The sequence below is a fragment of the Mustelus asterias genome, chromosome 5 (assembly GCF_964213995.1).
Source record: "Mustelus asterias chromosome 5, sMusAst1.hap1.1, whole genome shotgun sequence".
Lineage (NCBI taxonomy): Eukaryota > Metazoa > Chordata > Chondrichthyes > Carcharhiniformes > Triakidae > Mustelus > Mustelus asterias.
The window spans coordinates 24,795,918-24,823,880 of NC_135805.1; the positions used below are offsets into that span (position 1 = coordinate 24,795,918).

Consider the following 27,963-nt stretch of genomic DNA (forward strand, 5'->3'; position numbering starts at 1 on the left):
CAGAAGGCAGGCCACCACAACCTTCTAAATGGTAATTAGTGATAAACAACAAATGCTGGCCTAGCCAACGCTGCCTACGTCCCATGAAAGAATAAAAAGAACTATGTGTTTAAACATTCACACTCTTCCTTTACTTCAGACTCTGAATATCTGAATAAGTTGAATCACATGGTTGATGCAACCTCCCCTCCCACGACACAAACGATACTGTGCTTCAATTATATTTGTTAGTTTTAAGCCCCTTGAAACAAACCCTCTAATATCTTCTTTAGTAGCACATGGCTGTAAAAACCTTCTGATGCTTGTCTGCATTAATAGCGAACAGTGGCACAGTGCTTTGCACTGCTGTCTCTCAGCCCCAGGGACCTGGGTTTGATTCCCGGCTTGGGTCACTCTCTGTGCGGAGTCTGCACTCTCTCCCCGTGTGATGTGGGTTTCCTCCGGGTGCTCCGGTTTCCTCCCACAGTCTGCGGGTTGGGTGATTGGCCATGCTAAATTGACCCTTAGTGTCAGGGGGATAGCAGGGTAAATATGTGGATAAGGCCTGGTTGTTGGAGCAGACTCAATGAGCCGAAAGGCCTCCTTCTGCACCGTACAGATTCTATGATTCTATCAATACAAGCGTTGGTTGCATCATTACATAACAGCAGTGTCTAAACTCCAAAAGTACTTCATTGATCGTAAAACACCTCAGAATAGCTCACAATGTTAAGGATATATATAATGTGAGTGACTCTCAACTAGGGGTGGGCGATAAATGCTGACCAACCAGCGATGTCTAACGAATGAATATTTTAAAAAATTACAAGAGGATTAGCTCGCTGCTACATACATTCAGGACTTTGAGCCTAAAACTGTCATGAACTAGTTGGGTGTATGGCTTGTCTCGGTTGCGAATATTCCATGTAATTATTCTTATTTGACTTGAGGAGTTTTGCTGTGAACTGTTGGCGAGAAATGATCCATTTTCTTCTGTGCTAATTGGCGTCCTGCATTGTCCTCTGTGCCAACTAGGACGAGCTCCTCCTCGCAACACAACCGTTGACCTGAACAGCGGGAATATTGACGTGCCGCCCAACATGGCCAGCTGGGCCAGCTTTCACAACGGGGTGGCGGCTGGGTTAAAGGTTGCCCCGGCTTCCCAGATAGACTCCGCCTGGATCGTGTACAACAGACAGAAAAACACGGAGTTAACCAACGAGTACGCTGGCTTGCTGATGGCGCTGGGGCTCAATGGGCACCTGAGTAAACTGACCACGATGAGCATTCACGACTACCTCAGTAAGGTAGGCATGAAGGGTGCCGAAAATGTTGCCGGTTTGCGGCAACCTCTGTGCATCCAAGAGTCAAGTTAGGCTGAAGTGGGGTGTCTCAGGCAAGAGGTAAATCAGCCACATCACTGCTATTTTAAGCATTCATAGATCTCCTGTCCACTTATGATTTCCAATGCAAATATTTGGCTGTCCCCATTCCAAATGGTGACTCGAATTATATCAGGCACCTTGCCTGATTTGATTTGACTTATTATTGTCACATGTATTAGTTTTTTTTAAATTCACTTGTGGGACATGGGCATCGCTGGCTGGCCAGCATTTATTGCCCATCCCTAGTTGCCCCTGGAGGCCAGTTGAGAGTCAACCACATTGCTGTGGCTCTGGAGTCACATGTAGGCCAGACCAGGTAAGGACAGCAGATTTCCTTCCTTAAAGGACATTAGTGAACCAGATGGGTTTTCCCGACAATCGGTAATGGTTTCATGGTTATCAGTAGATTCTAAATTCCAGATATTTTTCACTGATTTCAAATTCCACAGTCTGCCGTGGCGAGATTCGAACCCAGGTCCCCAGAACATTGGCGGAGTTTCTGGATTAATAATCTAGCCATAATACCAATAGGCCATCACCTCACTGTTTTACAGTGAAAAGTATTATTTCTTGCATACTATACAGACAAAGCATGCCATTCATAGAGAAGGAAAGGAGAGAGTGCAGAATGTGGTGTTACAGTCATAGCTAGTGTGTAGAGAAAGATCAGCATAATGTGAGGTAGGTCCATTCAAAAATGTGATGGCAGCAGGGAAGAAGCTGTTCTAATATGCTGACTAATATTGCTAAGGTCAAAATGCAACAAAGATCAGCGAGCTGAGGTTCAGTACCCGGTTTCTGCTGATCTTAGCCGTCTGAGGTTTCCTCAGAACTGTGGGGCATGCAAAATTAGCTAAGCTACCTGTCATTACAAGATGAAGGCATGTAAAATCGCCGGCTCCAACGCACCCCTCCCTGATGAGCTCAATGCATTCTACGCTTGTTTTGAGCAAGAGGTCAGCGAGAGCATGCCCTCCACTCTGGAAGCCCTGGATGAACCTGAGCTGCAGATGCCAGAGCAGCTTTGTCGAAGGTCAACCCACAGAAAGCGACTGGCCCGGATGGGGTACCCGGACAAGCACTCAGATCCTGCACAGATCAGGTGGCGGGGGGGTATTCACAGACATCTTCAACCTCTCTTTACAACAATCTGAGTTCCCTATCTGCTTCAAGAAGATGACCATCATTCCAGAACTTAAGAAAAACCAAGCAGTGTGCCTTAATGACTATTGGCCGGTGGCTCTGACATCCATCATTTTGAAGTGCTTCGAAAGACTAGTCATGGCACAAAACAATTCCAGCCTCCTGGACTACCTGGATCCACTACAGTTTGCCTACTGCCGCAACAGGTCCACAGCAGATGCCATCTCCCTGGCCCTGCACTCAACCCTGGAACACCGAGATAACAAAGACTCGTCATGTCAGACTCCTATTTATTGACTACAGCTCAGCCTTCAACACCATTATTCCCACGAAACTCATCTCCAAACTCCGTGGCCTGGGCCTTGGCATCTCCCGCTGCGACTAGATCCTGAACTTCCTAAACCACAGACCAGTAAGGATAGGCAACAACAACTCCTCCATGATAATACCAATACCCCACAAGGCTGTGTTCTCAGCCGCCTACTATACTCCTTATACACCTATGACTGTTTGACCAAATTCCCCTCCAATTCGATTTTCAGGTTTGCTGACAACACCACCGTAGTGGGTCGGATCCCAAACAATGACAAGACAGTACAGGAAGGAGATGGAGAATCTGGTGAACTGGTGCGGCAACAATAATCTCTCCCTCAATGTCAACAAAACAAAGAAGATTGTCACTGACTTCAGGAAGCGTAAAGGAGAACATGCCCCTTTTTACTACAGGGACGAAGTAGAAAGGGTCGAGAGCTTCAAGTTTTTAGGTGTCCAGATCACCAACAACCTGTCCTGGTCCCCCCATGCTGACATTATAGTTACGAAAGCCCACCAACGCCTCTACTTTCTCAGAAGACTAAGGAAATTTGGCATGTCCGCTACGACTCTCTCCAACTTTTACAGATGCACCATAGAAAGCATTCTTTCTGGTTGTATCACAGCTTGGTATGGCTCCTGCTCTGTCTAAGACCGCAAGGAACTACAAAAGGTTGTGAATGTAGCCCAATCCATCACTCAAACCAGCCTCCCATCCATTGACTCTGTCTACACTTCTCGCTGCCTCGGCAAAGCAACCAGCATAATTAAGGACCCCATGCATCGCGAACATTCTCTCTTCCACCTTCTTCCGTCAGGAAAAAGATACAAAGTCTGAGGTCACATACCAACCGACTCGAGAACAGCTTCTTCCCTGCTGCTGTCAGACTTTTGAATGGACTAGCTTTGCATTAAGTTGATCTTTCTCAACACCCTAGCTATGACTGTAATACTACATTCTGCACTCTCTCGTTTCCTTCTCTATGAACGGTATGCAAGAATCAATACTTTTCACTGTATGCTAATGCATGTGACAATAAATCAAATCAAATCAAATCCAGATTTCTACCTGCTGAGGGTGGCACCGGGACCCGGGTTCAATTCCGGCCTCGGGTCACTGTCTGTGTGAAGTCTGCACAGTCTCCCCATGTCTGCATGGGTTTCATCCGGGTGCTCTGGTTTCCTCCCACAGTCTAAAAATGTACAAGTTAGGTTGATTGGCCATGCTAAATTGCATCTTGGTGTCAGGGGGGACTAGCAGTGTAAGTATGTGGGGTTACGTATGTCGCCTGGGTGAGATTGTTGTCGGTGTAGGCTCGATGGGCCAAATGGCCTCCTTCTGCGCTTAGGGATTCTATGATTTTGTAAGAACTAGGAACAGTGATAGCCAATGGGCCCTTCAAGTCTGCTCCTCCATTCAGGGCAATTGGGACATAAAAATAGGACTTTTAATTAGCGGATCCAGGAGGATTGTGGGGTAGGTGCTTGAATCAATCATTAAATAAATTATAACCAAGCACTTAGAAAGTTCAAAGTAATCAGGAAGAGTCAGCATGATTTTGTGAAAGGGAAGTCATGTTTAACCAATTTATTGGTGTTATTGGAGTAGAAAGCGCTGTGGATAAAGGGGAACCTGGAGATGTACGGTATTTAGATTTCCTGAAGGCACCTGATAAGGTGCCACATCAAAGGTTATTGTGGAAAATAAAAGGCCATAATGTAGGGGGTATTAATACATTAGCTTGGATAGAAGATTGGCTGGCTGGCAGATATCAGAGTATGCATAAATGGGTCTTTTTCTGATTTGCAAAATGTGATGAGTGGTGTCTGCAGGGGTCTCGACTGATTCTTCTACCTTTTACAATTTATATCAATGACTTAGATGAGTTGAGTGAAGTCATGTTGGCTAAATTTGCAGAAGACATAAAGATAGGTAGGAAAACATATTGTGGAGAGGATATGAGGAGGTTGGCAAATGGAACATAATGTGGGAAAATGTGAAGTTGGCAGGAAGAATGAAAAGGCGGAGTATTGTTTAAACGGAGAATGCTGCAGAGGGGTCTGGATGTTCTAGTGCATGAGTCGCAAAAGTTAGTATGTAGGTGCAGCAAGTAACTAAGAAGGCTAACGGAACACTATCCTTTATTATGAGAGGAATTGAACATAAAAGTAATGTTGTAGGTAAAATAATACCTCTGAGACTAGTCGTGAGTCAAAGCACAGTGGTTTCTTTTCACAATTGTGGAAGAAGTCCGATCCCTAACACGGTCTCAGACTTCTTACTGAATGCAGGTCAAGAGCAATATTTATACATATATTTTCGTCCCGGTCACGTCCGCATCTTCCCACAATTATTGCTGTCTCGGCAATTCCATCCTTCGCATAGTCCATGTAATCGTGGCCATCTCAAGGCTGTCTGTTTGTTGCCTCTATGTGGACTCCTGTGGGTTGTTTAGATTATAAGTTTGCACAAACAAGTTAACTGATGTACAGGGGCCTTTATGACACTTTATATCGGTGAGGATGAATAGTATATAATGAATATATATGAATCTATGATTATACAATCACAGAAGGTACACATGTAAGTTCCACCATTTTAAACAAAGGTATATAATATAAAATGGAGTCTAGCTGATTCTGCTTAGCTTATACTAGCTGGGAAAATCATATCGCAGCAAGGACAGCTGTTTCTCTTATCTGGTTTGGATGCACGAAAATAAGTTCCACAGACATGAACACACCAAGCTCTAACGAAAACATGAGCTCTACAGTGCTTCTCACACAATCTCTAAGTATCACAGAGTTCATTAACCCATTCCCATCTTCACTCCCCCCTGTTGGTCGGGCCAGGTCCAAACATGGCCCCATGACCAATTCAGAACCACATGTTATCGGCGAATGGGCCTAGCTCCTTTGTCGGGAGGTCTGCCCCCTCTGCCTGTACACTTGCGCCCGGCATAATCCGCGCTGTTACTGTTTTGCAACAGGCGTTCAATAATGCCATGCAAACACAGCAAGTAATTACAATTACAATTAATACAATCAATCCATGCATCAGGTCTGCACCCCACGACCCGAACCATTGCCCCAGCCAACCCGGAGGGTTATAATTGTGATATTGGTTCCCCTCATCCTGTATTGTTTTCGCCACGTGTTTAATATGATCTGCTAAGCGAGTTATATTCTCCGAAGCATCGGGAATATACGTACAGCATTCGGAGCCAACTATGGCACATGTTCCTCCTTGGGAGGCTAGCACATAAGCGAGTGCCAATCGGTTCTGTAACGCCACAGTCCGAATCGAGTCATAGAGGTTTACAGCATGGAAACAGGCCCTTCGGCCCAACTTGTCCATGCCAATTCTTTTAATAATGAAAAGCTACGACCTCTGCTGATATTTCAGAGACGGCCGTGCTCACCTCCTCGAACCCATCCTTAGTCTCATTTGCAATTCTCTCTAGGGTCGAGGCCATCCGTATAAGTTCTTCTGCTGCCTTTGCCGTCCCATAAAGTGGGTAGGCGATCATGAAGAACTGTTCTGTCTCACTAATGACTCGCTCAGCCCTAAGCAGGTGTATCTCGGGGTGGTCCCGTAAGTCAGTGTAATGGTGAATATAGGGCACCACATATGCCAAATAACACGATCCTGCCCAATTCCAGGGAAGCCACGGATAGGCATTGTTTCCACAGACAAAATAGGTCCCATTATATGCAGTCATCCCGCTTACATAAGCGGAGGAGAGGCAAACCGGGACAGTGGCTGTGGGGCACTGGATTGTGACCTGTACCATGGCCCAAGCGTCATTAGTGATATCAATCTGCCTTAAAACAGTAGCTACGGCCAACAGGTATGGTTCCATTTCTTGTCAGGCAGATAGATCCCCTTTGTTGATTTTTCACAGTGAAGTAGGGTGGGGAATCTGATCTGTCATAGCTGGGTTGGTAATGTTTCTTAAAGGTCGATAAAGTGCACCCTCCGCCCCCTAGCCTTGAAACAACATCACTGTTGATGATATTAAACGTACCCTGCATGGTGATACCGGTTTTAAATGTCAGTTTCCTTGTCCCTTCCTGGGTTCCATTCTGATTTTAAAATCCATTCTATTATTTCCGGAGCTGATAAAGGGATAGGGAATAAAGGAATTCCTCCCTTTCCTCCGTGCGTGGGAATGTGTGAACAGACCCAGCACTTGCTCAGATTCGATTATGATGCATACAGATAAGACATATATACAAAGGTGTTCATACAATAGACCGAGTCATCGTTACAGAGATGATCACTCTGCTTTACCCCTAAATCCTCATAATTCCATCTATACTTCCCCGCTATGGCTAACAGGGCCAGGGTCGTGAGAAGCAGCAAAAGAAGCATCTTATCACTTACTAATAACCTGCGCGACCGTTATACAATGAATGGTTCAAAGGCTATACCGCCCGCGCGCAACTTCCCGTGAACCCGTTCCGCTTGCTTGGAGGTCAGTTGTTGTCTGTACATTCCTGCAATGGGAGTATATCACATATTTTATCCAATTAGTTCCAGCATATTTTTTCAACTGAATTTAATGTTTCCATATACCTTTCCCTCTTATGTCTATACTGGCACAGGCATCTCCACTAATTATAACTTCATATGGCCCATTCCATTTTGGTGCAAGCCCTGGTTTGTCAGGTAGTGTTTTCACTAGGACGTCCCACTGTTGGGACGGCAGGGAGCATTTCAAGCTCTCCCCGCGCCTCCTATTTCCTGATTGTCTTTTACCAATTTGCGCATCCCTTTTAGTTGGGTGCTTAGTTCCAAAACATATCTCCTGATTTTATCTTTTAGCGGACCTACATCGGTCCCACTTGTCATGATGCTTTCTGGTAATTGCATCACCCGTCCTGTCATAGTTCATAAGGGGTTAATCTGGTTGTCCGGTTTGTGGTAGCCCTTAATCTCATTAGTATGGTGGGCAATACCTTTGTCCACATTTTTCCCGATGTTTGTATGGCTTTAGCTAGTGCATTATACACTTAATTACATGTCCCCCTTCCAAAGAAAGCTTAGTGTGAATCAGATAACACTTTGCACTGGCTGCAGCTGGACATCCATTCATTTGTATATAATCCTATCAAAAGACATCGCTTTCCCCATTAAAATCACATGCCATACAGCTCTGAGTTTTATATGATCTATTCTTACATTATATCTAATTTGATCATTTGGTTGCTCGTAAGCATTACAGTACTTCACAAAGTGCCACTAAAACACCAACATTTAGCTTGGAATAAATAGCCTTTTCTCCTACAGAATTATGTTTTTATCAATGCACAATATATACTATAAAACTGGTTAAGGCTTTTCAGGATTTGATTTTATTCTCGGGTCTGTATGGCAGCGCTTATACTGTATAATAATCGAGCGGCAGTTGTATCATAGAAACATAGAAAAGCTACAGCACAAACAGGCCCTTCGGCCCACAAGTTGCGCCGAACACATCCCCACCTTCTAGACCTACCTATAACCCTCCATCCTATTAAGCTCCATGTACTCATCCAGGAGTCTCTTAAAAGACCCTATTGAGTTCACCTCCACCTCCACTGACGGCAGCTGATTCCGCTCGCCCACCACCCTCTGTGTGAAAAACCTACCCCTATGTCCTCTCATAGCAGCCATTTCCACCCTGGGAAAAAGCCTCTGAGAGTCCACCCGATCTATGCCTCTCAACATCTTATACACCTCTATTAGGTCTCCTCTCATTCCTCGTCTCTCCAAGGAGAAAAGACCGAGCTCCCTCAGCCTATCCTCATAAGGCATGCCACTCAATCCAGGCAACATCCTTGTAAATCTTCTCTGCACCCTTTCAATCTTTTCCACATCCTTCCTGTAATGAGGCGACCAGAACTGAGCACAGTACTCCAAGTGGGGTCTGACGAGGGTCTTATATAGCTGCATCATTATCCCCGGACTCCTAAACTCAATCCCTCGATTGATAAAGGCCAGCACACCATACGCCTTCTTAACCACCTCCTCCACCTGCGGGGCCGATTTCCGAGTCCTATGGACCCGGACCCCAAGGTCCTTCTGATCCTCTACAGTACTAAGAGTCTTTCCCTTTATATTGTACTCCTTCATCCCATTTGACCTACCAAAATGGACCACGACGCATTTATCTGGGTTGAAGTCCATCTGCCACTTGTCCGCCCAGTCTTGCATCCTATCTATGTCCCCCTGTAACTTCTGACATCCCTCCAGACTATCCACAACCCCACCAACCTTCGTGTCGTTGGCAAACTTACCAACCCATCCCTCCACTTCCTCATCCAGGTCATTTATGAAAATGACAAACAGCAAGGGTCCCAGAACAGATCCCTGGGGCACACCACTGATGACCGACCTCCATTTAGAAAAAGACCCATCTATACCCACTCTCTGCCTTCTTTGGGCAAGCCAGTTCTGGATCCACAGGGCAGCAGCCCCTTGGATCCCATGCCCTCTCACTTTTTCTAGAAGCCTTGCATGGGGGACCTTATCGAACGCCTTGCTAAAATCCATATTAACCACATCTACCGCCTTCCCTTCGTCAATGTGTTTAGTCACATTTTCGAAGAACTCCACCAGGCTCGTAAGGCACGATCTGCCCTTGACAAAGCCATGCTGAGTATTCTTGATCATACTAAACCTCTCTAAATGCTCATATATCCTGTCCCTCAGGATCTTCTCCATCAGCTTACCAACCACTGAGGTTAGACTCACCGGTCGGTAATTACCTGGGCTATCCCTATTCCCCTTCTTGAAAATAGGAACCACATCTGCAATCCTCCGGCACCTCTCCCGTCTCCATCGACGACGCAAAGATCATCGCCGGAGGCTCTGGAATCTCTTCCCTCGCCTCCCACAGTAACCTGGGGTACATCCCATCCGGACCCGGCGACTTATCTATCTTGATGCCATTCAAAGATTCCAGCACAACCTCTTTCTTAAAGTCCACATACTCAATCCTTTCAGTCCACCACACGCCCGCAGTACATCCACCCAGGTCTTTCTCCTCTGTGAAAACCGAGGCAAAATACTCATTGAGCACCTCTGCCATTTCTACTGGTTCCGTACAGACTTTCCCGCCTTCACCTTTTATAGGCCCTATTCCGTCACGTCTCATCCTTTTACTCTTCACATATTTATAGAACACCTTAGGGTTCTCCTTAATCCTACCTGCCAGGGCCTTCTCGTGACCCCTTCTGGCTCTCCTAATTTCCTTCTTTAGTCCCATCCTACAAGCCGTATACTCTTCTAAATCCCTATCTTCGCCAAGCTCTCTGAGCCTTTTGTACGCTTTCCTTTTCTTCTCGACTAGGTCCCCCACAGCTTTCGTGCACCACGGTTCCTTTAACCGACCAACACCTCCCTGTCTGCTCGGAACATTGTCCTGTAGAACTCTAGACAGACATTCCTTGAAAAACTGCCACCTCTCTTCAGTACATTTCCCCGAGAATACCTCCTTCCAATTTACTCCTCTAATTTGCTGTCTAATGTCTTCATATTTCCCCTTACTCCATATAAACACTTTCCTAGCTTGCCTGATCCTCTCTTTTTCCAATGCAAGCCTAAAGGAGATAAAGTTATGATCGCTATCCCCAAGATGCTCTCCCACTGAGAGATCTGACACCTGTCCAGGTTCATTGGTCAGTATCAGATCAAGTACAGCCTCTCCTCTTGTAGGCTTGTCCACATGCTGTGTCAGGAAACCCTCCTGAACACACCTAACGAACTCTTCCCCATCCAATCCCCTTACCCTCGGGATATTCCAATCTATGTTTGAGAAATTAAAGTCTCCCATCACAACAACTCTGCTATTACTGCATCTCTCCAGGATCTGTTTCCCTATCTGCTCCTCCACCTCCCTGTTACTCTTGGGCGGCCTATAGAGAACTCCCAGCAAAGTGACCGGTCCCTTCCCACTCTGAACTTCCACCCACAGAGACTCGGTGGACAGTCCCTCCACAGCATACACCTTCTCTACAGCTGTGACACTATCCCTGATCAACAGTGCCATTCCACCTCCTCTCTTGCCTCCCTCCCTGTCTTTCCTGAAACATCTGAATCCCGGCACCTGGAGTATCCAGTCCTGTCCCTGAGACATCCAAGTCTCCGTAATGGCCACCACATCACACTTCCAGGCATCGATCCACGGTCTGAGCTCATCCCCTTTATTCACTATACTCCTGGCATTAAAGTAAACACATCTCAATCCTTTAGTCTGAGCTCTCCCCTTCTCTATTCCCTGTCCATCCGCCCTCTTGCACCGTCTATAACCCTTCTCTGTTTGCGAGCTACTTTCCTCACTCTCAGTCACCTCATTTTGATCCCCTCCCCATGCCACTTTACACATCATAACTGTGATATCCAAACCCTTTTAATTTAAGCCGTGTCTATTTTTAAACTGAGTTCCAGATTAAAATCTTTGCATTTTTAGAAAAATAACAGGCGCCAGATCAAAATCAAAGTAGGTACAATACATATAACAATAGCTAATTGATTCGAAATGTTTTGGTTTGATTCTTAACTGACTAGGCTTTAAGCTTTGCAGCGTTTTTATATTTGGACAACCTTGAACAACAGATGGCACATGAAATTCCAATGGCAGTACATAATTTTAACCAGTTATAGAATACTAAACTATCAGACTTTCGTAAATCACTATATTCTGTGGGCTAGTCAGAACTATCATCAATGTTAGACGATGTAATTTGTTGCATGTTAATGAAACAACATAATACAAGCCTTGAATTTCCAAATGTTATTTAGAACTAGTAAAAGGATTGATGGCCAGTTGATGGCAACACAAGTTCCAACAATTCATGGTGTTACAAAGTTTAGTAATGTTTGGCAACAAATGCAGATTAAAAATACTCAATGACAACATTCTTATCTGCATTGACAACTGAGGTTTTAATTAATTAATCTCCTGCTGGAACTTGGAGTAATCAGAACTACGATTCATTTCACTAACTTGATATACTTTAAACTGACTCATAGACAGTGTATTCACCTCATTCTTTTGTTCCTGCTTTTCTACTTCTCCACAAAATTACTTATTTTCTTCTCTCAACTAACTCTTTTATAATTTCAACTTCAAGACAAAGGAAAGAGCACATGGTCCTTCCAAGGTTTAACTCTTTTCTTAACATTAAAACATTAGAGCAAACAACAACAAAACATCCACTTTGTTAAACATGGACACACATGGAAGCTTCCAACATTCAAGAGAATACAGAACGTTGATTAACAGTCGCTTCTATTCTTGTCTTCCAAACTGTGATTAAACTCAAAACAGAAGTAAACTCAAGAAATTTTATCACTTTAATCTCTAACAGTTTGTAACAAACTGTAACAAACAAACAAACACGCCACAAGAACAAACAATTTATTAAACTCGCACACAGAGAAGCAATTCACTTTGATCTGCTATACCCTGTTCCACCGCATGAGGCTCTCGATCACACAATTACATCCTCTCTCTCTCTGTGCCATACACAGCCTGCTGGTTTTCTTTTAACCCTTTACTCCCCTCTTTGGTCTATCACACTTCAAACTAACCAAGTTAACCTGATTTGAGTCCCCTCTGTCTTTACAGCGGCACTGGCGCTGGTGTCTGTTATATTCATCGGGGCAATGACGGCTACCTTAGATTTCTGGTGATTATCTACACTGGATCGATTCCACCAATCATCCGTATCGGTATTTTGGAACAACATTGGCAAGCCAGATGCCTCCGGTTTTTTTTATCTTTCCTTTGTTCGGCTTGCCGTACTAATCCTTTTTTCTCGGTCTCGTCTTTCCTTTGCAGTCTCTCTTGTTCTACTCTATCTCTTTTATCCTTCTCATACTTCTCACATTCCCACTTCAACCTTACCCAAGTCTTAGGGTTTCCCTCATTATCACATACATTGATCCAAATTCTGCGTTTATTCTTCCCTCTCTTAACTGTTTTGTTGTGGTAATTCTGCTCCAGTAAATGGGAGCATTTTCAAATACCCTCTGAATCTACCCTCTGAATCTTTGTTTTAAACTGGGTGAAGGGTTTATAATTTGCTTTTGGCTGCGCATCTGTTCCCCTTTGGTTTACTGGCGCTAAGTTCCCACTCCTCTGGAGGAGCCGTTGGTCCCTGTTGTGTGGACTCATTAGGAGGTAGAGGAACAGTTTCCCCTCTCCATTGCTTGTCTTCTAACACGTGACTTTGTTTCTCCAGTTCCCTTACTCTGGATTCTAACTCTCCAATCTTTTCTTTATCTTGCTCAATTAGTCCAACTAACTCATGTATTAACAATACTCCGAACTTCTTTGTCTTGTTTCTCTTTTCTTTATCTATCCACTTTCTCTGCTGCTCTAAGGTCTGAGACATATCCCAGCCATCCTTTTGCATCCTCTTTATTGATGCTTGTTTCTCTGTCATGTACACTTCAATGAGAGAACCTGTAGATTCCCTCTTTACTTCATTATCTGCCATTTCGCAGACTTCACTACCCCCCTTTGGGGCCCTACAATCTCGGGCGAAATGGCCTGGTTTCCCGCAATTGTAACAGGTACCTTTTGATTTAGTGGCCAATTGGTGAACTAGTTCTGTCTTTCTTTTCCTTTTCCAACCATTTTCGTTGTTGGTCTAGCAGGTGGTCTAAATCCCACCCCCCTTTGTTCATCTGTTTAATGAGTTTGTCCCTCTTCGTCATATATACGTTTATCAGGGACCCAGGGGACCCCCACTGTCCTTGTCCCGCCATAACACCGATAAGTTTATACTCGCCACCTGGAGTCTTCTATTCTCCTTTCTCGCTCTCCCCCTCCTAGGTTGCTCTTATCCGAGTTCGGTGATACCTGTCAGGGGTGATCAGATCCCTCCGTACCACCACTTGTACTATATTTTTATTAAGCCGGCTTTTACATGAAGGCTTTTCCTTCAACTCCGGCGATCACTCAGACAGTTTCTTCCTCACTCACATCTGAACATCACACCTCAGGCAACCTTTTTCCAGACCCTACACCCATTTCAATTTCCTGACCATCGCTTGGGGGATTTCCCCTCTTAACAACCGGTCTAAGGCTGGCTAAATCAATTGCCTCCTTGTCCGTATGTGCTCAGTTCAGACATCTTTCATTAGTTCAGACACTGTCTCATCACGGATGATCACCTACTGTATTTGACCCACTCTATTAAGTTCGGTAATCTATTCCGGTGTCCCGGTCGTGGCCATTCAACCGGACCCGTAAACAAATCCTGGGTTTCGGCACCAATTGTTGTAGGTAAAATAATACCTCTGAGACTAGTCGTGAGTCAAAGCACAGTGGTTTATTTTCACAATTGTGGAAGAAGTCCGATCCCTAACACGGTCTCAGACTTCTTACTGAATGCAGGTCAAGAGCAATATTTATACATATATTTTCGCCCCTGGTCACGTCCGCATCTTCCCACAATTATTGCTGCCTCAGCGATTCCATCCTTCGCATAGTCCATGTAATCGTGGCCATCTCAAGGCTGTCTGTTTGTCGCCTCTATGTGGACTCCTGTGGGTTGTTTAGATTATAAGTTTGCGCAAACAAGTTAACTGACGTACAGGGGCCTTTATGACACTTTATATCGGTGAGGATGAATAGTATATAATGAATATATATGAATCTATAATTATACAATCACAGAGTTCACTCTAAGTATTACAGAGTTCATTAACCCATTCCCGTCTTCAGTAAGGATGTTATCCTTCAGTTGTACAGGTCATTGATGAGACCACATCGCTATGTGTAGCTTTTGTTTCCTTATTAAGGAAGGATGTAAATGCAATGGAGGCAGTTCAGAGCAAGTTTACTAAATTGATACCTGGAATAAGTGAGCTGTTTTATGAGGGGAGGTTGGACAGACTGGACTTGTTTCCACTGGAGTTGACTTGATTGAAATATATAAAATCCTGAATGGTTTTGATAAGATGGATGTGGGAAGGATGTTTCCTCTATTGGTGAGTCCAGAACTAGAGGGCATGTTTTAAAAATAGGAGCCGCCTTTTAGAATGGAGAGGAGGAGAATGTTTCTCTCTGAGGGTTGTGCACTTTGGAACTCTCTGCCTCAGAAGACAGTGGAGGTCGGAGGTCGTGAATATTTTTAAGGTGGAGGTTGGTAGATTCTTAAAGTTTATTTATTCGTCACAAGGAGGCTTACACTAACACTGCAATGGAGTTACTGTGAAAATCCCCCAGTCGCCACACTCCAGCCGAGGACTCCACACGACTGTCTGGGTACACTAAGGGAGAATTTAGTATAGCCAATGCACCTAACCAGCATGTCTTTTGGACTGTGGGAGGAAACTGGAGCCCCCGGAGGAAACCCATGCAGACACGGGGAGAACATGCAGACTCTGCACAGACAGTGACCCAAGCCGGGCACCGAACCCGGATCCCTGGTGCTGTGAGGTAGCAGCACTAACCGTGCCATCCAGGGAATCAAAAATGATTGTGGGTAGGTAGAAATGTGAAACTTGGAAACACAAACCGATGACCATGATCTTATTGAATGCTGGTGCAGGCTTGATGGGCCAAATGGCCTACTTCTGCACCTAGTTTGCATTTTTGTATCAAAGTAAGTTCCCTTTGCTCATTGAGTTGCACCGACTCTCTAATGGAACATCTTCCCCAGACCTTATTCCCATAAACCTACATAGTTACCCCACTGATCCCCCTAACGTACACATATTGGGACACTAAGGGGCAATGTAGCATGGCCAATCCACCTAACCTGCACATCTTTGGAATATGGGAGTAAACCGGGGCACCCTGAGGAAGCCCACACAGACACAGGGAGAACGTGCAAGGTCCACTCGGACAGTGTTGTGTGAAATATTCAAGGGAAGTTGCAGTGTGAGTTGTCAAAACCTTTCTTCGGTTTTACCCCCTACTGTGCAGACCCAACCTGAGTTGTCTTGACTGAAGCCGCCCGGTGAACTGGCTTTCTGTTGTATCCCAGTACAACACCATGACATGGTTCATTGATATTGAAACTGGGGATGGCAAATGTTCAAAGGAATCATTAACACGTTAAAAACATAAAGTGTCATTATCAGAAACGGAAGTAATTAGGAAAGAAAAGATAAAATCTGCTTTAAGTGTCGATGTTAAGGGTGACTAGTGAGTAAATTCTGGCATCGTTGTAGAATTTGCTGTGCTTCCTGAAACAGTGATCCTTTCTATAACCGTACAACCGCAAGAATTGCAAGGAAGGAGGAGAATGAATGATTGGTCATTAAGTGTTAAGCTAGCATTTCAGTGTAATTTGTTTCTGATTCATTCGTGGGACATGGGTGTCGCTGACTGGGCCAGCATTTATTGCCCATCCCTAGTTGCCCTTGAAACTGAGTGGCTTGACAGGCCATTTCAGAGGGTTGTTGAGAGACAACCACATTGCTGTGGCTCTGGAGTCTCATGTAGGCCAGACCAGGTAAGGGTGGCAGATTTCCTTCCCTAAAGGACAATAGTGAACCAGATGGGTTTTTCCGACAACCGACAATGGTTTCATGGTCATCAGTAGATTCTTAGCATCAGATATTTTTTATTGAATTCAAATTCCACCATCTGCTGTGGCGGGATTCGAACCCGGGTCCCCAGAACAGTTTAAGTTGCCCTTAGTGTCCTGAGATGCGTAGGTTAGAGGGATTAGTGGGTAAATATGCCCACTAAAAAATTGCCCTTAGTGGCCTGAGTTGTGTAGGTGAGTTTATTTATTAGTGTCACAAGTAGGCTTACCTTAACACTGCAATGAAGTTACTGTGAAAATCCTCTCGTCGCCACACTTGGGCATCTGTTTGGGTACACTGAGGGAGCGTTTAGCATGGTCAATGCATCTAACCAGCATGTCTTTCCCAGACTGTGGGAGGAAACCGGAGCACCCGGAGAAAAGCCACGGGGAGAATGTGCAAACTCCACATAGACAGTGACCCAAGCCGGGAATCGAACCCGGGTCCCAGGCACTGTGAGGCTGCAGTGCTAACCAGTGTGCCACCGTGCCGCCCATTAGCTGAGTTTCTGGTTTAATAGTCTAGCGATAATGCCATTAGGCCATCACCACCTGTCGAGCAGAAGCTTTATTATTGGGCAACTAACGAGGTAGCATGTTGGTTGCACACTTGGTATTTTGTCATTTTGCCGTCACTCTGCTGAAAGTGAAGAAGGAAATGTGAAAGTTGGGTACAGTTTCACTTTTACTGAACAATTTTCCATTGTGAAGAATCCTTGCATTTCCGCCTAAAATCCTTGACACGAATGTGGAAATTTTGATCGTTTCATAGAAACCCTACAGTGCAGAAAGAGGCCATTCGGCCCATCGAGTCTGCACCGACCACAATCCCGCCCAGCCCTACCCCCATATCCCTACATATTTACCCGCTAATCCCTCTAACCTCCGCATCTCAGGACACTAAGGGGCAATTTTAGCATAGCCAATCAACCTAACCCGCACATCTTTGGACTGTGGGAGGAAACCGGAGCACCCGGAGGAAACCCACGCAGACACGAGGAGAATGTGCAAACTCCACACAGACAGTGACCTGAGCCGGGAATCGAACCCAGGTCCCTGGAGCTGTGAAGCAGCAGTGCTAACCACTGTGCTACCATGCCGCCCAATCCTGTGCTACCGTTTCCTCAATCCTCTTTCAACAGCCTGCACAAACTTACTAGCTAGCTGGATTAGTTTTGTTAACAATTGAATTTTGAAAAGTGGTCTTTTCAAGTAAGCAACAGTAATAATGTCATGCATTTTTTTTGTTTAATGTGAGTTTTGAGTAGCTAGTTACACATTTATCCTTTAGCCGTGTTAGAGATTTATGATCTGGAGAGATATTACTCTGAGTTTTTGTTTACGGTTTGCACTCCGTTGCAAGTGACAGATTCTGCAGGTCAGATAGCAGGTTGACTGCTCTCCCTACCCCTTCTCCCCAGGGAATGGGTGTCAACTTGTGTAGCATTTATTTTGGGGACAAAAGGGGGTGACCGGTGAAGATAAGAAGGTTCTCTAACCACTCGCCTCTGGATCTCCACTGTCACTTCCATCAATGCTTCTACTGCCAATCCCACAAACACCAAGTAGTATCGTAGAATAGTTACAAAACCAAAGGAAACCCCCTTCCCCTCCCCGTGTCCATGCTGATGAATCCCACTCACCACACTCTCCCGAGAGCCCTGCAATTTTTTTTCAATTATTCAGTTCCCTTTAGAAAGCCACGATTGATTCTACGTCCACCGCTCTCTGCCAGTGCATTTCAGGTCTTAGCTATTTGCTTTTTAAAAATGATGAAGGGTCACCCTGACTCGAAACGTTGGCTCTATTCTCTCTCCACGGATGCTGTCAGACCTGCTGAGATTTTCCAGCATTTTCTGTTTCAGCTTTAGCTTTCAGCATCCACAACATTTTGCTTTTAGCTTTTTAAAAATGTATTTCCTCACATCGCTGTTGCTTTTTTTGCACACCCAAGTCTAAGTCTTTCAGATAAATTAAGAAAAGCAGGGTCCTAATATCAGCCCCTGAGGAACCTCACTGTGTACATTCCTCCAGTCCAAAGGACAACCATTCTCCACTGCTGTCTGTTTCCTGTTTGGAGAGGTGAAGGCCTAGTGGAATTATCGCTCGACTATTCATTCAGAAACTCAGCTAATGTCCTGGGGACCCGGGTTCGAATCCTGCCACGGCAGATGGTGGAATTTGAATTTAATAAACAAGTATCTGGAATTAAGAATCCACTGATGACCATGAAACCATTGTCGATTGTCGGAAAAACCCATCTGGTTCACTAATGTCCTTTAGGGAAAGAAATCTGCCATCCTTGCCTGGTCTGGCCTACATGTGACTCCAGAGCCACAACAATGTGGTTGACTCTCAACTGCCCTGGAGCAACTAGGTATGGGCAATAAATGCTGGCCAGCCAGTGACTCCCATGTCCCACGAATTAATAAAAAACAACTTGGCTAACTTGGAATCAATGCTGTTCCTGTCTCTTTTATTCCATGAAGTTTGCGGCACGGTAGCACAGTGGTTAGCACTGCTGCTTCACAGCTCCAGGGACCTGGGTTCGATTCCTGGCTTGGGTCACTGTCTGTGTGGAGTTTGTACATTCTCCTCGTGTCTGCGTGGGTTTCCTCCGGGTGCTCCGGCTTCCTCCCACAGTCCAAAGATGTGCAGGTTAGGTTGATTGGCCAGGTTAAAAATTGCCCCTTAGAGTCCTGAGATGCGTAGGTTAGAGGGATTAGCGGGTAAATATGTGGGGGTAAGGCCTGGGTGAGATTGTGGTCGGTGCAAACTCGATGGGCCGAATGGCCTCCTTCTGCACTGTAGGGTTTCTATGATTCTTCTATGATTTGATTTTGCTGACAGGCCTGTGGTATGGCATTTTTATCGAAAGCCTTTTGAAAATCCATGTACACCACTTCGATTCTCCCTTACCTCATCAAAAAACTCAATTAAGTCAGTTAAACGCAATTTGCCTTCAGTAATTTATACAGGCTTTCCTTAGTTAATTCACATTTACCCAGGCGACTGAAGTTTGTTCTGAATCAAGGTTCCAAATACTTTACTACCATCCACCAAGTGCAGGTTAGGTGGATTGGCCATGCTAAATTGCCCCTTAGTGTCCCAAAATGTGTACGAAGTGGAGATGCCGGCATTGGACTGGCGTGGGCACGGTAAGAAGTCTCACCACCAGGTTAAAGTCCAACAGGTTTATTTGGAATCACGAGCTTTTGGAGTGCTTCATCAGGTGGGTGGGTGATGAAGGAGCAGCGCTCCGAAAGCTCGTGATTCCAAATAAGCCTGTTGGACTTTAACCTGGTGGTGAGACTTCTTACTGTGCCCAAGATGTGTAAGTCAGGGGGATTAGCGGGATAAATGCGTGGTTAAGAGAACAGGATAGTGGGTGGGCCTGGGTAAGATGCTCTTTCAGAGAGTTGGTGTAGACTTAAATGGACAGAATGGCCTCATTCTGCACTGTAGGGATTCGATGATCATGTTTAAACAGACTGACTTGTAGTTGTTGGGCATATTTTCATACCCCATTTTGAATAATGATGTAATGTTTCCAATTCTTCTATCCTATAGCCCCTTTTTCTGTATCTAAGAAAGACTCTAAGATAACGTGTTTTTCTTGTGCTTTTTGGCAGGGTCATGAGATGACCAGCATTGGATTGCTGCTGGGGATTTCTGCAGCAAAGCTGGGCACAATGGATATATCAGTCACGCGTCTTCTCAGCATTCATATCCCTGCACTGTTACCTCCTACCTCAACTGAGCTGGACGTGCCCCACAACTTGCAGGTTGCGGCCGTTATGGGCATAGGACTTGTGTACCAAGGAACTGCTCACCGGCATATTGCCGAAGTACTTCTGACTGAAATAGGTGAGGTATCTTCCACTCTGAGTTCATATGTGGACGAGAAATAAGCTTTGGTCAGTTGTGCCCTTGGCAGGAGTTCAATCTCGTATCTCAAATGGCACTTCAGTATGAAGTGGGGTCATTCATTATGCAAGGGGATATCCTTTGAGTGGAACTTTAAACTGACATGTCTCTAGGTCAATGACTTTAAAGCATAAGATATAGGAGCAGAATTAGGCCATTCGGCCCATCGCGTCTGCTCTGCTCTTCGATCATGGCTGATATGTTTCCCAACCCCATTCTCCTGCCTTTTCCCCGTAACATAAGAACTAGGAGCAGTAGTAGGCCATCTGGCCCCTTAAGCCTGCTCCGCCATTCAATAAGATCATGGCTGATCTTTTTGTGGACTCAGCTCCACTTACCCGCCCGCTCACCATAACCCTTAATTCCTTTACTGTTCAAAACTTTATCTATCCTTGCCTTAAAAACATTCAATGAGGTAGCCTCAACTGCTTCACTGGGCAGGGAATTCCACAGATTCACAACCCTTTTTGTGAAGAAGTTCCTGCTCAACTCAGTCCTAAATCTGCTTCCCCTTATTTTGAGGCTATGCCCCCTAGTTCTAGTTTCACCTGCCAGTGGAAACAACTTCCCTGCTTCTATCTTATCTATTCCCTTCATAATCTTATATGTTTCTATAAGATCACCCCTCATTCTTCTAAATTCCAATGAGTATAGCCCCAGTCTACTCATTCTCTCCTCATAAACCAACCCCCTCAACTCCGGAATCAACCTAGTGAATCTCTTCTGTACCCCCTCCAGTGCCAGTATATCCTTTCTCAAGTAAGGAGACCAAAACTGCAACAGTACTCCAGGTGTGGCCTCACCAGCACCTTATACAGCTGCAACATAACCTTGCTGTTTTTAAACTCCATCCGTCTAGCAATGAAGGACAAAACTCCATTTGCCGCCTTAATTACCTGCTGCACCTGCAAACCAACTCCTTGAGATTCCTACACAAGGACACCCAGGTCCCTCTGCATAGCAAATTGCTGCAATTTTTTACCATTTAAATAATAGTCCATTTTGCTGTTATTCCTACCAAAATGGATGATCTCACATTTACCAACATTGTACTCCATCTGCCAGACCCTCGCCCATTCACTTAGACTATCTATATCCCTTTGCAGACTTTCAGCATCCTCTGCACACTTTGCTCTTCCACCCATCTTAGTGTCATCTGCGAATTTTGACACACTACACTTGGTCCCCAACTCCAAATCATCTATGTAAATCGTAAACAAGTAACCTTTGATCCCCTTACCAATCAAGAACTTAACTATCTCTGTCTTAAATGCACTCAGTGACCTGGCCTCCAAAGTCTTCTGTGGCAATGAATTCCATAGATTCAACACCCTCTGGCTGAAGAAATTCCTCCTCATCAAAGTTCCAAAGGGTAAACCCCGTTACTCTGAGGCTGTGCCCTCGGACCCTAGTAACTGCTACCAATGGAAAGATCTTCCCTACGTCCAATCTATCTAGGCCTTTCAGTATTCTGTAAGTTTCAATGAGATCCCCCCCCTCATCCTTCTGAACTCCATCGAGTACAGACCCAGAGTTCTCAAACGCTCCTCATGCGTCAAGCCTTTCATCATATTCATCAAAGAAAGGAAAGGAAAAGAATCGCGGGTCGTACATTCCTCCCAAAATCGTGACTTCTGTTCCCCAGTTCCGAAATACTGAAATGAAAGTTGCAGTCAGTTATTCCCAATTAGGAAAGTAAGAATTGTTTTGAATGAAGAAGCGTGTTAGCCTGAGTATAGCACATCATAGAAACATAGGAACTAGAAGCAGGAGTAGGCCATTTGGCCCTTTGAGCCTGGTCCACCATTCATTATAATCATTCAATATCCTGAAACCCCCTTCCTCCCATATCCCTTGATCCCTTCAGCCCCAAGAGCTACATCTAATTTCTTCTTGAAATCAGACAATGTTTTGGCCTCAACTACTTTCTGTGATGGTAAATTCCACAGATTCACCACTCTCTGGGTGAAGAAATTTCTCCTCACCTCAGTTCTAAAAGCTTTACCCCTTATCCTCAAACTATGACCCCAAGTTCTGGACTCTCCCACAATCGGGAACATTCTTTCTGAATCTACCCTGTCTAATCCTGTTAGAATTTTATAAGTTTCTATGAGATCCCTTCTCACTCTTCTAAACTCCAGCGAATATAATCCTAACTGACGTAGTCTCTCCTCACATGACAGGCCTGCCCTGCCATCCCAGGAATTAGCCTGATAAACCTTCGCTATACTCCCTCTATATCGCTTGAATGATGAGAGGATTGAAGTTCTTGATGGTAATTTTCAGTCAGTCTAAATGAATATATTATTTGGTTCTAATGGAGTGCCCTTAATTATACACAGTTAATAATAAACAGATTTTTGTCATCCCAATCTAGAAAGGATGTCAGAGCAAAGGGAAGGCATTGGCTGTATGAACTAGAGTGTCAGCAGAGACAGAGGGAATTGAGGTTATGAAGAAAGTCTCTAGTGGTTAGAACATTATTTTTGCCAGAACTGACAAGTTGAGGAGTAATATGATGGGGTGGTTAGAGATCAAGATTGAGAATTGGCTGTGAGATCTCAGTTTTATTTGGAATAATCATTGGTATTGCTTTCATTAATTCTGAGGTTGAAATCTTAAAATGAAGACAACCTGTGGCAGCGTAGAATCATAGAATCCCAACAGTGCAGAAGGAGGCCATTCAGCCCATCGAGTCTGCACCAACTACAATCCCACCCAGGCCCTATTCCCATAACCCCATGCATTTACCCTAACTAGCCCCTAACTGAAACTTAAGAGGCAATTTAGCATGGCCAATCCATCTAACACGCACATCTTTGGACTATGGGAGGAAACCGGAGCCCCCGGAGGAAACCCACACAGACACGGGGAGAAAGTGCAAACCCCACACAGACAGTGACTCAAGCCAGGAAATCGAGCCCAGGTCCCTGGCGCTGTGAGGCAGCAGTGCTACCCACTATGCCACCATGCAGCGCTGAGGGTAGCCTTCAGGACAGGAGCTTTGGGCGGGGGGGGGGGGGGGAGACTATCTAAGCACATTCCAGGGGTTGGGGGAGCGATGAGTAAATCGGCCAACACATTTTGAGATTGAGCAATCTTCCGCAGCCAAAACCGTTCAGCATCAGCTCCTTTGACACGCTTTGAGTCTGGCTTCTGAAGCAATTATGCCTAGCCAAGCAACACAAATTCCTGAGAGTGCCACTGATTGCTCCTGAACTTTTAACCCCCTCGGTCACATACTGAAAAATAATCTGCATTGTATGTGGCTGAAGAATAGTTGGGCGACTGAGCAAGTTAGAGGAATCCCTTGTGAGACGTGGGGATGGTACAGTCACTGAGGGAACCCCTTGCATTGCAGTTATTCACACTTTGAGCAGTAACCCTGGTGGTCCAACCTCCACAACCTTGGAGTGCAGCTTAGGATAATAGCTCTGTCTGAGCTGAGAGTACAAATTGCAGTCGATTGGCTGAAGTGTCACCACCCAGTCATGTGGTGTGGGGTGTTGGTCAGGCATCAACCGAACTAAACGCAGGCCACCCAAGTGGTGGCAGAGCGGAGGAGATCATTCATCCTCTGGCTGCACTGGGTGGCAAGTCCTCTTTTGTGGGGCATTGGCACTCACCATCACTGCCACCACCTGCTATGTTGGATTTGTCACCTTGGATGAGGTTCTTCACAGTAAGAAGTCTCACAACACCAGGTTAAAGTCCAACAGGTTTATTTGGTAGCAAAAGCCACCAGCTTTCGAAGCGCTGCCCCTTCGTCAGGTGAGTGGGATTTCAGTTCACAAAGAACAATACAGAACAGGCCCTTCGGCCCTCTCAGCCCGCGCCGCTCCCTGGTCCAAACTAGACCATTCTTTTGTATCCCTCCATTCCCACGCCGTTCATGTGGCTATCTACAAACAGGGCATATAAAGACACAAACTCAATTTACAAGATAATGGTTGGAATGCGAGTCTTTACAGGTAATCAAGTCTCAAAGGTACAGACAATGTGAGTGGAGAGAGGGTTAAGCACAGGTTAAAGAGATATGTATTGTCTCAAGCCAGGACAGTAAGTGAGATTTTGCAAGCCCAGGCAAGTCATGGGGGTTACAGATAGTGTGACATGAACCCAAGATCCCGGGCTTGCAAAATCTCACTAACTATCCTGACTGGAGACAATACACATCTCTTTAACCTGTGCCTAACCCTCTCTCCACTCACATTGTCTGTACCTTTAAGACTTGATTTCCTGAAAAGAGTCGCATTCCAACTATTATTTTGTAAATTGAGTTTGTGTCTTTATATGTCCTGTTTGTGAACAGAACTCCCACTCACCTGATGAAAGGGCAGCGCTCCGAAAGCTAGTGACTTTTGCTACCAAATAAACCTGTTGGACTTTAACCTGGTGTTGTGAGACTTCTTACTGTGTTTACCCCAGTCCATCGCCAGCATCTCCACATCATGAAGTTCTTCACCCAGAGCAGGGGTAGAGGACTTTCTGGCAGACCTCCACCATGTCCAGCAGGGGCGCGAGAGAGGCGTCACTGAACCTTGAATGTTTCCTCCAATTGGAAGCCTGACTTTTGAGCACCTTTAACTCTGTTAGAGAGTGCTCGCACTGTGCAGGGGGAGCGTTTAAATATGGCACCCAGATTACACAAGGCCCGAGGTCACATCGGGGTGAGAGAATCACGGGCCATCCCGTCAGCGATCCATCGTGAACCCTGTGCCCCTTCATCTTTTCAACTAAACGACACGCGATATGCAGGAAAAGGCCACCATAGCCGTCGGTGGGTCAAATGCCGATTCTCCGCCCGGTTTCGGGCTTTTCCAATTTCACGGAAAATCCTGGCCAATGAACCAAACAGTTGCACAGTGGTTAGCACTGCTGCCTCACAGCGCCAGGGACCTGGGTTTGATTTCCGGCTTGGGTCACTGTCTGTGCGGAGTCTGCACGTTCTCCCCATGTCTGCGTGGGTTTCCACCGGGTTCTCCAGTTTCCTCCCACAGTCCGAAAGACGTGCTGGTTAGGTGCATTGGCCATGCTAAATTCTCCCTCTGTGTACCCGAACAGGTGCCGGAGTGTGGCGACTAGGGGATTTTCACAGTAACTTCATTGCAGTGTTAATGTAAGCCTACTTGTGACACCAATAAATAAACAAACAAACAATGTTTTTTTTTAAGCTGGAGGATTGTAGACAGTTGTGTTTTCCAAGGGCCTGGAATAGAGCCAGTACTTTTTTGAAATACATGGTGTTGAGGGTGGTACATCAGCATGGATAAAGGATTGGCCAACTGATAAAACCAGTAAGAAGTCTCACAACAGCAGGTTAAAGTCCAACAGGTTTATTTGGTAGCAAATACCATAAGCTTTCGGAGCACAGCTCCTTCGTCAGATGGAGTGGATATCTCCACTCCATCTGACGAAGGAGCAGCGCTCCGAAAGCTTATGGTATTTGCTACCAAATAAACCTGTTGGACTTTAACCTGGTGTTGTGAGACTTCTTATTGTGCTTACCCCAGTCCAACGCCGGCATCTCCACATCATAACTGATAAAAGACAGAGAGTTGGGAAGAAGAGGTGCATTTTCAGGATAACGACCTGTAATTAGTGGAGTGTCACAGGGATCAGTGCTGGAGCCACAATTGTTGGACTTTAACCACTGCTGCAACTAAAGATCAGGAGGGAACAAATCACAGAAAAAAATTCAGGAGTATTTAAAGTTAACAAAGTTAAAAGTTAAAGTTGATTTATTAGTCAGGCTAACAACACAGCAATGAAGTGACTGTGAAAATCCCTAATCGCCAAACACCACACAGTCACCCAAGCTGGGAATTGAACCCGGGTCCCTGGAGCTGTAAGGCAGCAGTGCTAACCACTGTGTCACCGTATTACATCTGGTGATTTTTAAAAATTCATTCATTGGACATGGGCGTCGCTGGCTGGCCAGCATTTATTGCCCATCCCTAGTTACCCGAGGGCAGTTGAGAGTCAACCACATAGCTGTGATTCTGGAGTCACATGTAGGCCAGACCGGATAAGGACGGTAGATTTCCTCCCTAAAGGACATTCGTGAACCAGATGGATTTTTCCAACGATCGGCAATGGTTTCATGCTTATCTGTGGGTTCTCAGTTCCAGACATTTTTTATTGAATTCAAATTCCACCATCTGTTGTGGCAGGATTCGAGCCCTGGTCCCCAGAACATTAGCTGAGTTTCTAGGTTAATAGTCTAGCGATAATACCACTAGGCCATTGCCTCCCCAAACAAATGCCATCTTTGTTAGAGGCAGAAGCTACGAATCTTCCCCCGCCAGTTATGATTTGTCTTGCGAATGTCTTATCGAGGGAAATAGGAACAAAGGAACGTTTATATTCCTGGAAAGCAAACGCTTCTTAACTAAATGGGAAAAATTTGCAGATGCTGAAAATGGGAAATAATAAAAAACCAGGAAAAGCAGCTTTCAATTGTGACTTGTTTAAGCAAAGCAATCAGCCCTGTTTCCTCTGTTTAGGTCGGCCTCCAGGCCCAGAGATGGAGAACTGTACTGACAGAGAATCATACTCGCTGGCTTCTGGTCTTGCTCTTGGCATGGTCTGTCTCGGGGTAAGTGTCCGCTGGGCAGAGGGTTACATTTTTTTGTTTTCATTTGCCAACGTTTTCAATGAGAAAGGTTTCATCGTTTGAAAACAGGACTTGTATTCCACCTTCAAGCTGTGACATTTATTGGCATACTAACAGGTCCTTGGGAGGGTCAGAGCAAGCCCAGTTCTCACCTTGCCTAACATGCACGCCTACATGCAGGCAGGTCCACATCAAAACAACACAGATTGTTGACATTCAGGAGAAGGACACTTGTTGACTCTCACTGCAGCTTATGATAGCCGTAGAATCCTGCAGCATGGAAGATGAGCAAAGTTATCCAATTCATCCCCGCTACCCTGCTCTCTGTGCCACAGCTTTGCACGTTTTTCATTTCAAGTATTTATTCAGTTCCTTGTTGAAAGTTATTATTGAACCTTCTTCCACCACACTCTCAGGCAGTGCATTCAGCGACTCACCAAGCCTCCTTCAACAGCACCTCTCAAATCCACGATTGCCAACTGCAGTGGTCAGCACGGCTGCCCCACAGCGCCAGGGACCCGGGTTCGATTCCCAGCTTGGCTCACTGTCTGTGCGGACTCTGCACGTTCTCCCCGTGTCTGCGTGGGCTTCCTCCGGGTGCTCTGGTTTCCTCCCACAGTCCAAAAGACGTGTTGGTTAGGTGCATTGGCCATGCTAAATTCTCCCTCAGTGTATCCGAACAGGCGCCGGAGTGTGGCGACTTCGGGATTTTCACACTAACTTCATTGCAGTGTTCATGTAAGCCTACTTGTGACACTAATAATGGGTGGCACGGTAGCACAGTGGTTAGCACTGCTGCTTCACAGCTCCAGGGACCTGGGTTCGATTCCCAGCTTGGGTCACTGTCTGTGTGGAGTTTGCGCATTCTCCTCGTGTCTGCGTGGGTTTCCTCCAGGTGCTCCGGTTTCCTCCCACAGTCCAAAGATGTGCGGGTTAGGTTGATTGGCCATGCTAAAAATTGCCCTTAGTGTCCTGAGATGCATAGGTTAGAGGGATAAGTGGGTGGATATGGGGGTACAGCCTGGGTGGGATTGTGGTCGGCGCAGACTCGATGGGCCGAATGGC

At 45.4% G+C, this 27,963-nt stretch overlaps 1 protein-coding gene across 2 annotated transcripts in view; it reads left to right on the forward strand.

Annotated features, from left to right (window-relative positions):
* The window catches only part of anapc1 (anaphase promoting complex subunit 1), a 248,134-nt gene that overhangs the window by 113,558 nt on the left and 106,613 nt on the right, over positions 1 to 27,963 (forward strand). For both annotated transcript variants that reach the window (XM_078212275.1, XM_078212276.1), the window contains exons 28-30: positions 1,015 to 1,286; positions 19,988 to 20,222; positions 26,789 to 26,880. In XM_078212275.1, coding sequence (XP_078068401.1) covers positions 1,015 to 1,286; positions 19,988 to 20,222; positions 26,789 to 26,880 — 599 coding nt within the window. The remainder of the gene's footprint in view (positions 1 to 1,014; positions 1,287 to 19,987; positions 20,223 to 26,788; positions 26,881 to 27,963) is intronic.